At 44.1% G+C, this 16,684-nt stretch overlaps 1 protein-coding gene across 4 annotated transcripts in view; it reads left to right on the top strand.

The window, feature by feature from the left end:
* Positions 1 to 16,684, top strand: part of UBR3 (ubiquitin protein ligase E3 component n-recognin 3 (putative)) — a 130,140-nt gene that overhangs the window by 90,521 nt on the left and 22,935 nt on the right. For all 4 annotated transcript variants that reach the window (XM_015422265.1, XM_015422264.1, XM_015422263.1 and 1 more), the window contains one exon: positions 5,972 to 6,057. In XM_015422265.1, coding sequence (XP_015277751.1) covers positions 5,972 to 6,057 — 86 coding nt within the window. The remainder of the gene's footprint in view (positions 1 to 5,971; positions 6,058 to 16,684) is intronic.

Here is a 16,684-nt window from a genome sequence, read left to right as displayed (position 1 = left end):
GCTGCTGCCATTTCTTCCCACTTCATTGTCACCTCTGCAGTATCTGTATGAATTTTCCTCTTCGTTTTGCATTAGCTCAGGGGTATCAAATTTGTTATGAGGGCTGGATCTGATATAAATGAGACCTTGTTGGGCTGGGCCACGTGTGTCATAAAATGTAACGCTAGGTAGCAGAGATATAAACTTTATAAAGGACACAAACACAAAGGTTTTTTTTAACTTAAAATAAAAACATGATTAAACCATTAGCACTCTTGCAATGTTTTGTTTATTTAACAGTGTCTGATAACTGACACCTCTTGCTCTGAATTATTACATCAAAATGTCTGTGCTGCAGCAGTCTTGAGTATGCTGTTCAGGTGTGTACCTGTAAGCTGCAAACCTACAATGATGCAGCAGCAGCAGCAGAACTGGAAGAAGAAGCAGAAGACAGCCAGTTCCACTGTGGGCCTGATAGAAGCCCTCTGGGGGCCTGATCCGGTCCCCAGGCCGCATGTTTAACACCCCTGCATTAACTGATTTGCTGAGCAGAGGAGCCATTATGCAACCTACCACCAGCATATTTCCGATCCTTTCCAGCTAGGCTGTGTTTACTTCTAGGCAATGCAAGTGGGACATGGAGATCGCATGTGGCCAATAGCTGTGATTGCTCCCAAGCACAGCGCTTATTTGTGGGAAAGGAGACATGGGGATTAAAGGAACCACCTAGCAGTAGCAGAATGTAGTGTAACTCTTTTGTGCTTCTTTTTGGCTGTGCCAGCGCCAGCCTTCATGATGATGTTGGCAGGGCACAAATCAAGTGAAAGAGCTGTGCTTCACACTCCCCAGGACCTCTTCAGGAGATCAGACATTGTCTCAGAATTTAGATGGGGGCTGGGCAGAAAATGCTGTAGAAAACAGAGCCGTGGCTTTTGTTCTTGTTTACCCCTGCCAGCACTAACAGGAAGACTGGCTGGGGGGGGGCTCAAAGGAGCATGAGAGAGGTGAGCCACACCCTGCTTCCTCTGCCTGTCCCTCCCTTTGGGAAGAAGGAGATTACCATCAGTGGCTCTTGGATGATCTTTGATCTTTCTCAGTGGAAGGGGCGCCTATCAACAGCAGAAGATTGAGAGTCAATATGGTGTAGTGGTTTTTATTTATGGAATCTTATTTATTTATTTATTTATTTTTCATATTTATACCCCGCCCTCCCCAGTGGGCTCATATCTAATCTTATAGTTATATTTAATCTTAAAATACTCATATGAAGCAGAGAGTGGATGACCAGGTATAATGCAGTAAAAGCACAGTGAGACCTACTGTAATCATTGCCATAGACTACATTCCTGTTCAGTTATAAAAGTGCCCTCCAGGACTGTTCTATTCAGTTACAGTTCTAATATCGTTTTCTAAAAACCATCTTTAATATTACTGTTTTTGCACATTCTACTGAATGATAGAAGTGTGAGTGCCTTCCTGACCTCCTCAGGCAAGCCATTCCACAAAGTGAGAGACACCACTGAAAATGCACATGAATGGACAGCTACCAGTCATACCCATTTTTTAGGGTGGCACCTTTAAAAGGCACCTTTAGTGCCCACGGAGAGCTAGTGTGGTGTAGTGGTTAGAGTATCAGAGTAGGATTTGGGAGACCCAGGTTCAGATCCCCACTCTGCCATGGAAGCTTGCTGGGTGATTTTGGACCAGGCACACACTAATAGCCTAACCTAAAGAAACCCCCCCCCCCCAGCCCATGGGACCTTGCAGTGAGTATACAACTCAGAGCTTACAAGCTGCTGTCCTTTATATTGTTTATCTCTCTGGTACCTGGCATTAAATTTTATGGCACACATGACCCAGCCCAAAAAAGATACATTTATGTCAGATCTGGCCCTCATAAGAAATGAGTTTGACACCCCTGCCCTACAGGGTCACCATAGATCAGCTGTGACTTAATGGCAAAAAAAAGTATATATGTATCTGACAACATATGCAATTTGGGCTTCTGATGAAATGGGCTTTATGTATTTAGGGGGTTGGTTTTTTTTGGTATACTATGCTTTTCAGCCAGAATGACTCCCAAAGCAGTTTTATAATTTAAATCCATAACAATGTGCAGTACAAATAATGACATCTTACGGAATTCTGACTGATGGAATTAACAGACTTGTTTTTGAAGGAAGGAGAATCTTGGGAGCGATGGCACTCTTCAGTGGTTGATAGCTTGAAAATGGGGACCAAATGGTTTAGAATGACGCCTTTGTCCTCATTTCAAATCCAAAGTGTTCAATTCTAGTTCTCTGCTCTGAAAATTAGTCTGTGAAAGCTTATACCATAATAAATCTGTTAGTCTTTAACAAGACTGTTGCTGAGGAGTACCTAGATAGGTATGAGAATATCATACAAGTGGGCTAACCCTTGTACTCTGCGAAGAACAGATATGAACATGAATGTTTTACTGGGCCAGGCTCTTATTGGCTGCTTTTTTACCGATACTTCATACTGAGCTGTATTTTCAGCCTTGGCTAAAAGAGGAGAGGAATTTTTCCCTCAGGAGAAGGTCTGTAAGGGGCCTGGAACTGTGATGTATTCAGGGGGTGGGGATATATTTGTGGAGAGAGAATTGCCCCAAAATAGCTCCATCTACTTACTCAAGAGTGTCATGGATATGGCCAAAAATACAGGGAAACAGTTGCTGGACTTGACCAAAAAAGAATAATGGAATGTGCCTCTGTGCACAGAAACGTAGCTCTCCTGGCCTTTCGGTGAAGCATGCCAAAAAGGGATTTTAGAGACCCACAACAGAATAGCCTTGGAGAGGGATGAGAAGGAAGGAAGTAGTAGTGCCATTATATAGCCTAGGGTAGAAACCATCTAAGTAATTATCAATAGATATAATTTGTTGAGGCCCAGGTGCGGGAGGATCTAAGAATGCCAGAAATGTCCAGCTTCTCACAAGTATACATACAGTTCAAAGAAGGGAGTGTTGGTTGAGAACCAAAAGTTATTCATATGTATGAGAAACTTGTAATCACTGTTTTAAAATAGATTTTTTTAAAAAAAGATAATAACAAGAATGAACTAAAAGTTTTAATATATTTTAAAAGACATTTTAAGTATAGCTAAACCTGTATGGGATTTGAAGCTACAAATAGGAAAGTTGAAATTTTAAAAATAAATAAATTGACATAACACATAAAGAAAATATTACAAACATAAAACACAAAATATATTATATCAAACGTTTCAAAACACACACACATATATCAGTTACAATGGTGTTTCTAATGTAAGTTAATAAGCTTAAGATGCGATATAAAAGTACAGGGGACTATAAGTGCCATGTTTGTGATCTGAAATGTTAAGCCTTTTAATATGAAGAGATGCACAAATCTTGAGGGATTTTACTCTAGATCAATTCAGAGAAGAAAAGGAGATAATTAAAAGAAAGTGAAAGTAAGGAAAAAAATAGAAATGTTAAAAGAATAGTAGTTGATGGCATAATTGCTCAAGTTGAATTTATTGAGAGCTTCTTCTCAGACGTGGCTCCTTGCCTGTGACCTGCTTCTTTTGGGGGTTAAAAACCTTTATGGATGCATGTAATTGGTCTCCTTCAATTATCTGTGTGACAACAATGGATGGTATAATGTTTTGTTGATTTAGGCAATGTTAAGAAATTAATAGTTTTGGTTTAATAAAAGATTAAGTGGAAGCAGAAATTCTCTATATACTATTTACTTGTGTACTATGCCCTGAACAAACCTAAAGTGTTACTGACTAGGAATTAAATGATCTGATATAGGAAAGCTAACTAGATATCTGGGGCTTTTAATGTGCATACCTGTATATGGATCAGGCCTGACCAGAGTCATCCAGAACAGGAGCAGTGCACTTGACTTGGAAATGCCAGGAGTCTTTTGTCTGTTTTGAAACCAGAGCATTTTACTGATAATCTTTGGGGAAGGGGGTGGGATCTTGCAGCAGACAACTCGTGTCCTTGCTGTGAAGACTGAATGTCTTTGAAGAGGTTCACTGTGCTGTTGAGGAGGTGGAGTTACTTTTCAGTAGTCACCACCTACATGACCTCAGTAGGAGAGCTTTAACATTTGCTGCATCAAGTCCATCTCGTTGGTTCTAAACTGCCCTTGAAACATCTTTTTTGCGGGATTTCTGCTGCTTCTTTTTCCGTCAGAAATATGGGAATGTTTTGCTTAAAAGCAAATGTTTTTGCTATCTGACAAAGTAAAAAATTGAAAAGATTCCCCGATCGAGCACATCTCCTGGCTATAGTAAGAGTAGGGAGTTCTACGTTAGGTTTGAACAGCAAATGGGTAAAATTAAAAGGCATGTGGAAATAAACCTTGCTCTAGTTAATATTCCCTTGGCAAACTAACATATGATCAGTGGTTCCTATTCTATCCACTAATATTAAATTTGTGTCCCAGCTACTTTGCTAGTAGGTTTTTAGAAGTTCAGTGAGCACTGCAAATCGCCTGAAGAGTGGAAAATTCCCTTGTCACATAGATGCCCTTATCAGCAACAACCAGATGGAGCTCAGAGCAGGAACATTATCAGTGTTAAATTGCTTTTTTTCCTGGAGTAGGGAGGATTACAGTGTTCTTTCAAAAATTGGTGACACAAGCTGCAAACTTAATATTTTGAAATGTTAGTATTTTAGTTATGTGTGAATATATTTTGGCAAACATTGCATATGGAAAAAACCTCATCTTCTGGTTGATGCAGCTGGAGTCCTTACGTCATGTTTCACTCAGAGTGAACTATTTCTGATTTCTCTGCATTTTTTCTTGTCATCTGAGCTCTAAGGCCACAATCCAGGATGATGCACAATGAAGACAGCACACCTAGGGGCATGTTCAGTGGAGCATCTTAGAGCTTTGCACAGTCTTTCCCTCTCATTGTTGGTTGCAAATGACAAATCAGTGTGTAATTGCATTGGTTTGGATTTTAGCCACTGATAATTCTGGGGCATAGTTGGGTACCTTGTGGGCTACTGCATTGTTCCTGGAACTGTGGGTAGTTTGAAATGAAGTGCTGTGGAGATTACCACATCAAATAAATGTGTGCTGCATGATATATTTCTCCTTATGATATATTTCTCCTTACGTCAAATAAATGTGCTGCATGATATATTTCACCATGCATGCACAAGAGTCATATGGGTTTGATAGCTCTCCTTGGAAAGTAGTGCCTTGAAGTGGCCCCTGTTGGTGTTTTTGATGATTTGTTCGTCTTTTCTTTTGGTTTTTCTTCTCGCTCACTCTTATATTTTTTAGCTAGACTCCAGTCCAGTGACATCTTAGAGACCAATGAGATTTTTGGGGTATAAGCTTTTGAGAGTCAAAGTTCCCTTTGTCAGGTATTGGACAAAGGGAACTTTGACTGTGGTCTCTAAGATGTTACTGAATGCAAGTCTAGCTGTTCTACTGTAGACCAACATGGCTACCCTCGGAAGAACTATCTTCTCTTTCAGCAGCACAGCCTGTCTCAGGGGATCAGTCTGTTCCTTGGGATTAAAACATTTTTCAGTCACCTTTCAAAGCAACACACAGTGTTTAAGCCCCACTTAATTTGGCATAGGGTTACTTTTGTGTAGGCATGCATGTAAATTGCATTGCAATGTTTATTTATTTGTTTACTTCATTTACACCCTTCCTTTCTCCTCAGTGGGGACCCAAAACAGTTCACATCATTCTCCTCTGCTTTGTTTTATCTTAACATTTTATCTTGTGAGGTTACCCCAAGAAGGGGTTTGAACCTGGGCTTTTCAGATCGTAGTCCAATGCACTGTAACCACTACACCACACTGGCTAAGAATCACTTGCATTCATAAACAGTACCTATGGTGTTGTTTGAAAAAGAGATGTGTTAAAGATCCAACATAGCCAACTAAGGCTGATGTAAGCTTACAGGGTCAGTTTATTTCTCTTTACAGTAATTTTAAGTATAAAATTTTCCTTTTTTTAAAAAACAGGACAAATTTGGAACTCGAACTGGTACATCGAGGAGGCAGTCTCTGTCAAGGAGGTGCAAGTACAGCTGGAAAGAGATCATGTTTACGTATGTATATTTTCAGTGTGGTTTCAATCCAATACAGCTTCCTAAAAAGTCAAATTTAAAATATTTTGAGGAACTCTTGTTTTGGTTTTTTCCTCTCACCACAAATTTGTCTAATCTCCATTTAAAGCTCCATGTGATAGTTGTCATCAGTATGTCTGCTGGCAGAAACTTCCGCAGTTTAATTATTCATTGAGTGAAGTAGCACTTCTTTTTTTCCATCCTGAATCTATTTCTTATCAACCTTACTGGGTGTCCTGAATTCTAGCAGTCTTGGAGAGGGAGAAAAAGTTCTCTATATCCACTTTTTCTATCCCGTGCCTTTTATATTCTAATAGCTACTCATGGCCCCCATCTATGGATAGCTAAATCCATGGATTGGGGGCATATAGAGGCTAAACAGATTTTTCTTCAAACTTGGGGCTCTCCCCAAGTTTGCAGAAAAATCTGAAACCCCCCCACACACACTCTTACCAGATGAGCTGCTCTGGCCCAGTGGCAGATCCCTGCAGCCGCTCTGGATCTGCCCTCGAAGTCAGAGTAGGAGGATGCTGCCAGCTGGTGTAGCAGTGGAGGGGGGTGCCAGCAACAGCACTGGGCCCATCCACAGAGGACGCTGGCAGCCAGACTGACCTTGGCAGCAGTCATGGAAGACGCCAGCAGCTGCATTGGGCTTGGCTGCAGTGGCAGAAGATGTCAGCAGCCATGTCAGGCTCAGCAGCAGCAGAGGGCACCAGCAGCTGTGCCAGGCCTGGCAGCGGCTGTGAAAGACCCCAGGCTTGGTGTGTGTGTGTGGGGGGGTATGGAATTTTCTGCCAACTGTCATCTTTTTTTAAACCAAGAAGCCCCAGAGCCTTTCTTTGAGCTAACCATCTTGGTTGTGCTCTTTTGTGAAATTTTTAAGGTAAGGCAACTAGAACCATACGCAGTATTGAAAATGTGGTACTACAGTAGATTTATACAAGGGCATTCTAATTTGGGGGCCGCGGTGGCTCAGAGGTTAAGATGCTGAGCTGTAGACCAGAAGGGCTGTAGTTCGGCAGTTCGAGACCCTAGTGCCATGTGATGGAGTGAGCTCCCGTCTCTGGACCCAGCTCCTAGGAGTTCAAAAGCAAGAAATTGCAAGTAGATAAATAGGTACCGCTTCAGTGGGAAGGTAAGAGCATTCCATGCACCTCAACGTTAAGTCATGCTGGCCACATGACCACAGAGAAGTCTTTGGACAGCCCTGGCTTTTCGGCTTGGAAGTGGAGATGCCACCTAGAGTCGGATTCAACTGGCTTTCGAGCAAGGGAAACATTTAGCTTTACCTTCTTATTTGGGCCATTTTTATTTTAAGTCCTGGTGTCCATGATGGGGGAAAAACCTGCGAGGATACTGAAACCGTAAAAAAAACCCAAAATACATAATTAAATTTGGCTTTGAAATTTTAAAGAAATCCATTGTAAGATAGTTTGAGTCCAGTGACATTTTAAAAACCAACAGATTTTTTTCTGGGTGTATGCTTTTGTGAGTCAGAGCTCACTTTTTCAGATACAAAGACTGTACGGTAATGTAGTTTATATTTTTGATGTATGTAAAGGGTGACGCTGTCTATAGAAAACTGGCTAAATATCTCAGCATGTTGTGAGAATTTACAGTCCCATGCTAAGCAACGTTAAACCCTTCTAAGCCCATTTTCAGTAAACTTAGAAGGATATAACTTCATAAAATGGAGCTGATAATCCAGAGTGATTTCCACAAATATAAAAATAGCCAGAGGATTTGGCAGTGAAAGGAGTTGAATGTATCTTCATGGTACGTTGGTTTCTTATAGGGGGAAAAAAGTGAATTATAAGTTTTTAAATGAAAAAAATAGTTCAGTTCATGCATATATAAGTTGGTCTTACAAAGATCACCAAATTATGTCATTAAGTTCATGTTGTTTGCACACATTATACTGATAATTTATGAAATATCAAAGTAGATATTTATGTGATTTATAACGTGCCTTTCTCACTGAGAGTCAAGGCGGATTATGTAATGTAAGTCAATAAAATCAATAGGATGAGGAGACATCTAATAAACAATGTAAGGCATTGTGAGAGCAGAAAAGTGGAATACAAATTTCATTAATAAAAGGACGAGAATTGCAGATATCCGAAATGAGGCATAAGTATTAAACATGACGTGTTAAACAATGCAAGAAATGGTATTGCATAAATACAGATATAATGTAGTGAAAATAAGATAAAAACATAAAGCAATAGACAATAGATATAATGTAGACATTTTATTTATTTGGTTGATTTGATTTGATTTATATCCTGCCCTCCCCCACTAGCGGGCTCAGGGTGGGTCACACAACAGGTCATTTCCCAGTTATGTGTACAGATTTTTCAGTCAATGATCAGCACAAATCACAAAATTACAAGTTACAGACAAAAGCAAAAAGAATCAACCGTAATACCCAATATCAAATTATAAAATTAGCTAAAATTTAAATTCACTACACATGATTTCCTAGTGGATTTTACAGGCTGCCACAGAAAATTTTGCACAACAGATTGTAGTCCGAGGGTGTCACCCATAAGGAACATCTTTAAAATATCATAGTTGGAACAGCCAGGAAACCTTCTAAGCAATGGAAAAACAATTTTTAGGGAAATTTCCTGATAGAAATAACAATAGAGCAGAACTCATTTGATTGTTTCCACCTCACCGGCACCACAAGGGCAGATTCTCTCCTGCATGGGGAATCTTTTTGAATCTCCCCTCTAACACCAAAGAGGGGAGAATGCGCCATCTTGCACTCTGTTGTCCCAGAATCTCCAACAAGGAGAGATAGGGGGCCGGAATGACGATATATCTAAGGTTTTCTGGGATCATAAAATTTGGGACACCAGTAATATCACAGTAAAAACAATATTAAAAAATACAATTTAAATCCAGTTCTGTGAAATTCCCCTCAGTGGGAATGTCTTCCTGAATGAATCTTGTTATAATGCAGCCCCATTTCCTTATCCTGTTCATAAGAACCCTGTCATGTAGTTTAAGCTAGGTGACTAGGCCCCTTTCTCGTGGCCTGGTAGGGATGGGAACCCAGGTCTCTATGATCTGAATCTAATACTTGATGCAATAGTGGCTGATTGAGCAGGAAAATCCAACTGGTCTCCATGGTCTAAATTCAATACTTTTGTTGCCATGGTGGCTGATTGAGCAGGGAAATCCTTCCAACTGGGGAGAGCAGCCCTGAAAGCCCAAACATTTTCCAGTCCTCTTTAAGCACACAGCTCGCCATCTCTCTTATCACAAGGCCACTTCTTACGTTGGCCGCAGCCCAGCAGAGAGTTACACGCACTTTAATTTATGTCACATTGTGGACTTGATGCACGGGGAGCTAAGTGTAAGTTTATCACTGCCTTTACAAGCAGCAAAGAACCGCTGATAATTAGGATTGCCACTTTTCATCCTGGCAGATTACGTGGTCTATGTGCAACACAGTCAAAACATTGAATATCAGGAGTCTCACTGCTATCACAGTGTAGTTGCAGGCAGTGTTCCCTCTAAGCTGAGTTAGTGTGAGCTAGCTCACAGTTTTTTAGCCTCCGGCTCACACATCTTTGTCTTAGCTCAGGAAGGATGGCTCCAGAGCAAACTAATCTATGCAGTAGCCAAATTGCTCACTCACAACTTTAATGCCAGTAGCTCACAAAGTAGAATCTTTGCTCACAAGACTCAGCCAAGTATTCTAAACGTGACTGCGCCAACATTGAGATATTGACTATTTTGTTTTCTGTTCTTTTCCCAATTGGCTGCAGTATGTAATTAGCCTTTTCCCTTGCTCCTGCACTCCCTGCTCCTGCCTTTAACAATGGAGGCCCAGGTAGCAGCCGCTGCCAAGTCGGCCTTTTACCATCTTCGGCTGGCGCGACAGTTGGCCCCCTTCCTTGACCGCGATGACCTGGCCACAGTGATCCATGCGACGGTCACCTCGAGGTTGGACTACTTTAACGCTCTCTACATGGGGCTGCCTTTGTCGCAAGTCCGGAAGCTGCAGCTAGTGCAGAATGCGACGGCCAGGCTGCTGATGGGTCTCACTAGGCCGGGACCATATCAGGCCTGTCCTGAAAGTGCTGCACTGGCTGCCAATAGCATACCGGATTCGTTTCAAAGTGCTGGTTCTTACCTTTAAAGCCCTATATCGCCAGGGTCCGGCATACCTGAGGGTCTTTCCCCATATGTTCCCCCAAGGGCACTATGGTCGCGGACTCAACATCAATTGGTAACCCCAAGTCCTAAAGATATTAAATTTGCTGTCACCAGGGCCAGGGCATTTTCGGTGGTGGCTCCTACCTGGTGGAACGAGCTCCCGGAGGAGATCTGGGCCCTGCGGGACTTGGTGCAGTTCTGCAGGGCCTGTAAGACGGAGCTCTTCCGCCAGGCTTTTGCGTAGGAGCCGCCACCATCACTATACCATCACCGTACCACCACCACTAAATGGAGTGGGTGTCATCGGGGAACGAGACAGCTCTGGGAGTAAGGATAGATCGTTGTACCATCTGGAGTCTATCGTGTCGCTCTGGGACTACTTTGTTGTTTGTGACCCCATCTGTTATTGTGACATCTAGAGCACTTGTATTTTATAGAAATGATCGTTTTATTGTGTGTCTTATTCTGTTTTTACCTGTTGAATTTTGGCCTATGTGCCCTTCTGTTAGCCGCCCTGAGCCCATCTGGGGAGGGCGGGGTATACATTTACCAATAAATAAATAAAATAAAAATGAGACATCTAATAAGCAGTGTGATTTTGGACTAGGTTTACAAAATTAGAAAACACAAGCAGAAAAAAGATGTACCATAAACAATGCAGAAAATAGATTGCAAAGGCAGAAGACTATGCAGTAGTAGTAGAAGAAGAAGAAGAAGAAGAGATTTATACCCCGCCCTTCACTACCCAAAGGTGTCTCAGAGCAGCTTACAAACTCCTTTCCCTTCCCCTCCCCACAACAGACACCCTGTGAGGTAGGTGGGGCTGAGAGAGCTCTTGACAGAAACTGCTCTTTTTCAAGAACAGCTCTTATCAGAACTACGGCTTGCCCAAGGTCATCCAGCCAGGTGCAAGTGGAGGAGTGGGGAATCAAACCCAGTTCTCCCAGATTAGAGTCCGCACACTTAACCACTACACCAAACTGGCTCTCTAAGCAAGGTCTTGCACATCCTATTCCCTTATAAAAGTGCCCTCATAACTATTCCATTATACTTACAGCCCAATTCCCTTTATAGAAGTACCCTCTTGAACATTTCTGTTTTGCACATTCTAGGAGTCTTTCTGACCTCCTCTGGCAGGGGAGCCCTAACAGGGACTGCACTGCACAGGCAGTTGCCTATCCTACCCATTTGCAGAGTGGCACCTTCAGAAGGCTTTGCTCAGAAGAGCAAAGCTGTCATGCTGGAACACAGCAGGAGAGGCGATCCTTCAGACATATGGGTCTATTAAGGGTTTTGTAGATGATAGCCAGTACCTTGAATTAAACCCAATAACCGATCTGTAGCTAGTGCAGTGACTGCAGAATAGGTATGATATGCATGCCCTGTCTAGTTCCTGATAGTAACTGAGGTGTAGCATTCTGTGCCACAAGGGATTTCAGAGTTGACTTTTAAGGGCAGACTCAGAGTTGACTTTTAAGGGCAGACTCAGGATCCACATGGCCAGATGTGTTGAGTAAAGATACGTTTTTATTGGCTGCATTAACATGCTTCTCTAGTAATAGTGCTGGTTACAGAGACAGCAAGTGACAGTCTAATGTTAATAAAAAGCAAATTTGCATATTTTTCAATAAAAATATGTGTGGAATATTTGTTCATGTCTTGTGGCTCTCAAACATCTGACGTTTATTCTGTGTAGCTGTTACGTTAAGCAAGTTTGGCCACCCCTGCAGTAGAGGTACTTTCCAAGGTCAAGAAATGCCATAGGTTAAGTTAGCTGTTTGCCATAAAACTTGTAGTTATGATTATTTCCACTGCTGTCTGACTCAAAAAGTCTGAGTTCTTAAACAACTATACGGATAGTTTGCCTTTTTCTCAATAGAGGTTACTCCCCCCAATGTTAAAGCTAAAAATAATTTGCTTTCCCCCCATTTTTAGTGTTTTAATACTAGGCATATTCAGAGCTGCGGTGGCTCCAGTGGTTAAGCCGCTGAACTGCAGGCTGTGGAAGGTCAGTAGTTCAGCAGTTCAAGACCCGAGTTGCTGCATGACGGAGTGAGCTCCCGTCTCTAGTTCCAGCTCCTGCCAACCTAGCAGTTCGAAAGCAAGAAATTGCAAGTAGACAAATAGGTACCACTTCGGTGGGAAGGTAACAGCGTTCTGTGCGCCTTGGTCTTTAGTCATGCCGGCCACATGACCACAGAAACGTCTTCGGACAGCGCTGGCTCTTCGGCTTTGAAACGGAGATGAGCACCTAGAGTCGGACTCGACTGGCTTTCGAGCAAGGGAACCTTACCTTCAGATGTACAAGAAAAATCTTGCATTTGTTCGTGTGGGGCTATTCTGCTTCTTCTGCCCCCAAGCACAGTGTCTGTTTCAGGTTTATCCCAGTGAAAACCCTTGTAGACCTTTATTCTTTTAAATATTTCAGTCATTCCCCTGAATTTTGGGTAATGAGATGTCTCTCTCTGTGATTAAGTGCACTGTTCTGCATTAGCCTTGTACCAATTGGAAAGTTTGTCGATTAGATATGGAATATGGTGTCCCAGGTGAGCCGTTACAGCATCAAGTGTCACTGGAGAAATGGCAGCAAATAGGTCAAGTGCTGTTTTAGTAGATTGCGCCAAGGGGGCAGCTGTGTGCGGGGAAGCAAAATTAGGAATGATTAATGTAGCCGTTCATGCCGGCAGCTGATACAGTGCGGCAAGAACAGCGAACAAAATCAGCTATTCAAATAGTTCTTTTTAAGGTTTAAAACACTGGTGGTGGAAAGTGCTGTCAAGCTGAAGCCGACTTATGGCAACCTCATAGGGTTTTCAAGATAGAGATGGTCAGAGGTGGTTTGCCCTGGCCTGCCTCTGCATAGCGACCCTGGACTTCCTTGGTGGTCTCCCATCCAAGTATTAACCAGGGCTTGACCCTGCTTAGCTTCTGAGTACTGAAAAGATCAGGCTAGCCTGGGCAACCCAGGGCTTAAAATGTTGAATGTGTACAAGACTGTACTTTATTGGTTCACGTGATACTGTGGAGTCTTCAGAAGATGTTTCATGGTGTCTAGAAAGCCAGGAGAGGGAGACTAACTATAGCCATTATTTGGAACTATTAGGGACGTGGCAAAGCCAGGAGAGGGAGACTAACTATAGCCCTTATTATTTGGAACTATTAGGGACGTGGTCACTGTGGCAGAAATTGCTTTTTGAATCTTGCACATCTCCAAGGACCTTCTTAATCCGATATCGAGACAGTGGAACTCCTTAGTTGTCCCATGGATGCAGAGCCTTCTCCCTCTCCTTCCCCGTCGTCGACATCGACGGTGTCAGAGGCTCCTGACATCGATTCACATCGGAATCGACACACCTCTAGCAGCACGCGGCGTCATCCTCCACGTCTGCTTCTTGAACCTGTCGATATCAATGACCCAAGTTTATAGGGACCGCTCTGAAAGGCAGGCTACTGCTTTGTCTCCGAGACGTACCCGATCGAGAAGTTGATCCCCCCAAGTCTTTCTACCCCCACCACCACCTCTGTCTTGGGACCAACGCCAGCTGAGGTATCTTTATGGGGGCTATCCACCATCCATGCCGTAGTTGACTCCGGTGGGCTATTCCGACTGGGATCGTTACTCGACCCACTCTGCCCACAGATCAAGGTCGCCCTACAGATCTAGACCTTCAGCATCTCTGTCTCGGCCTCCGGCCGACAAACCTTCCCACCAGCATCTGGAACTCAATCGTCCTCCCAACCCCCAAGTCGTTCCACCAAAGATTTTAACCAGTCAAACGGAAGTCACTCCAGTCCAAATTCCAGATCATGACTCCTCTGAATCTGCAGAAGAGGATTCTGATACTGAGGCCTCTGAGGCTCACACCTCCCCTGACCACAAGTCTCCTAACCAAGCTGTTGCAGATGATATCCCCATCCAACAATCTCACTTCCTATGCAGACCTCGTTAAAAGAATGGCCCATTCTCTAGGCCTCTCAGTAGTTCAACAACAACCACAGGTTACAGATGCCATTTTCGATATTGTACAACTGGATACCTCCACTACCATAGCACTGCCCATGTCTATGGTCCTTTTACAAGCTGCGAAAGTACCTTGGGAGAAACCTTCATCAGCCCCAGTGTCGACAAGACGCCTGGACCACATGTATAGAGTCCAGGAGACTGGAGCTGAATTTTTATTCTCCCGCCCTCAGCCAAACTCGGTGGTTATAACATCCTCGTCCAAGTCCAAACGAACACACTCTGCACCTTCTGACAGGGAAAGTAAAAAATTGGATGTGTTTGGGAGACGCTTCTACTCCACGGGAGTGTTGGGCGTAAAAACCACACATTACTTAGCCTGCATGAGCAGGTATCAATATACTCTGTGGGAAAGGTTCTCCGAACTCCTGACTCACCTCCTCGAAGACAAGCTTCAGGCAGCTAGAGTTATTCAGAAGGAGGGTATGGTACTCGCGAAACAGCAGATCAACACTTCCAAACATGCCCAAGACGCTTCCTTGAGAACTATGGCCTCAGCAATAGCTCTAAGGAGGCCTTCCTGGCTCCGTAATACCAATCTGCCACAAGATACTAGATCTTATGTTGAGGACCTCTCCTTCGATGGCCTTGGTCTCTTGAACAGCACTACCGATACCATACTCCAAGATATGGATAAGAGCATAAAGGCTTCTCCCGCTCTGGGAGTCTCATCCTCCACGAGGCAACAATATCGCCCTCACACTTGGTCTCGGCCCTGGCAAAAGCGCACCCCGAATCGTCAGTCTCCTGACAGACAATGGAGACCACGTACGTCTTCGGGAGGCCAAAAACCTACCTTTCAAAAACCCAGGTTTTAAACTGGTCATCAATCTTCCCGCACTAAGCAGGTGAAGTCCTCCAAGCAGGGCTTTTGACTTCCTTCCCACCAAGTCAGCTCAAACCCGTCTATCTCCCTTCCTTCACACCTGGCGTCATATCACCACGGACGAATGCGTGTTGTCCATCTTGATCCGATGCTACCGTATCCAATTCCACCAGAACCCCATTACTCCTGTCGTCGTCTCCACACCCCCTTCCCCACTCCTCTTAGAGGAGGTGTCCGTCGTTCTGCACAAGGGAGCCATCAAGTCGGTGTCCCCTCATCTGCAAGGGAAGGGATTCTATTCCCGCTATTTTACAGTTCCAAAGCGAGATGGAGGCGTTTGACCAATTTTAGACCTAAGAGTGTTGAACTGCAATGTGACCTACCACCGCTTCCGCATGGTGTCCTTGCAGCAGATTATGCTACTCCTGCAGAGAAACATCTGGATGGCCACCCTCGACCTCCAAGACGTGGCGGTTTGAAGGAACTAGCAGGATGTCCGCGCCCACCCCTCTGGGCATGCGCGGTGGGGTTCCTGCGCATGCCCGAGGTCTGGGCACGAAAATCCGTTAAGAGCTTGCTACAATGCCGATCGATCCAGCGCGTGTGCACTAGATCCCATGGGTGTGAAGAAGAAGAAGAGAAGAAGAGATTGGATTTATACCCCGCCCTTCACTACCCAAAAATGTCTCAGAGCGGCTTACAAACTCCTTTCCCTTCCCCTCCCCACAACACCTGGCTCTGTAATACCAATCTGCCACAAGATACTAGGTCTTATGTCGAAGACCTCTCCTTCGATGGCCTTGGTCTCTTCAGCAGCACTACCGATAGCATACTCCAAGATATGGATAAGAGCATAAAGGCTTCTTGCACTCTAGGAGTGTCATCCTCCACGAGGCAACAATATCACCCTCGCACTTGGTCTCGGCCCTGGCAAAAGTGCACTCCGAATCGTCAGTCTCCTGACAGACAATGGAGACCACGTACGTCTTCGGGAGGCCAAAAACCCACCTTTCAAAAACCCAGGTTTGGATCCAGACAACAATCTTCCCGCACTAAGCAGGTGAAGTCCTCCAAACAGGGCTTTTGACTTCCTTCCCACCGAGTCAGCTCAAACCCGTCTATCTCCTTTTCTTCACACCTGGCATCATATCACCACGGACGAGTGGGTGCTGTCCATCTTTACCGGAGGCTACCATATCCAATTCCACCAAAACCCCATTACTCCTGTCGTCGTCTCCACACCCGATTCCCCACTCCTCTTAGAGGAGGTGTCCGTCGTTCTGCACAAGGGAGCCATCAAGTCGGTGTCCCCTCATCTGCAAGGGAAGGGATTCTATTCCCGCTATTTTACAGTTCCAAAGCGAGATGGAGGCGTTTGACCAATTTTAGACCTAAGAGTGTTGAACTGCAATGTGACCTACCACCGCTTCCGCATGGTGTCCTTGCAGCAGATTATGCTACTCCTGCAGAGAAACATCTGGATGGCCACCCTCGACCTCCAAGACGTGGCGGTTTGAAGGAACTAGCAGGATGTCCGCGCCCACCCCTCTGGGCATGCGCGGTGGGGTTCCTGCGCATGCCCGAGGTCTGGG

The sequence above is a fragment of the Gekko japonicus genome, unplaced genomic scaffold (genome assembly GCF_001447785.1).
Source record: "Gekko japonicus isolate JY-2015 unplaced genomic scaffold, Gekko_japonicus_V1.1 scaffold469, whole genome shotgun sequence".
Lineage (NCBI taxonomy): Eukaryota > Metazoa > Chordata > Lepidosauria > Squamata > Gekkonidae > Gekko > Gekko japonicus.
Note: the sequence above shows the minus strand (reverse complement) of the source record. Positions and strands in the feature narration are given on the sequence as shown.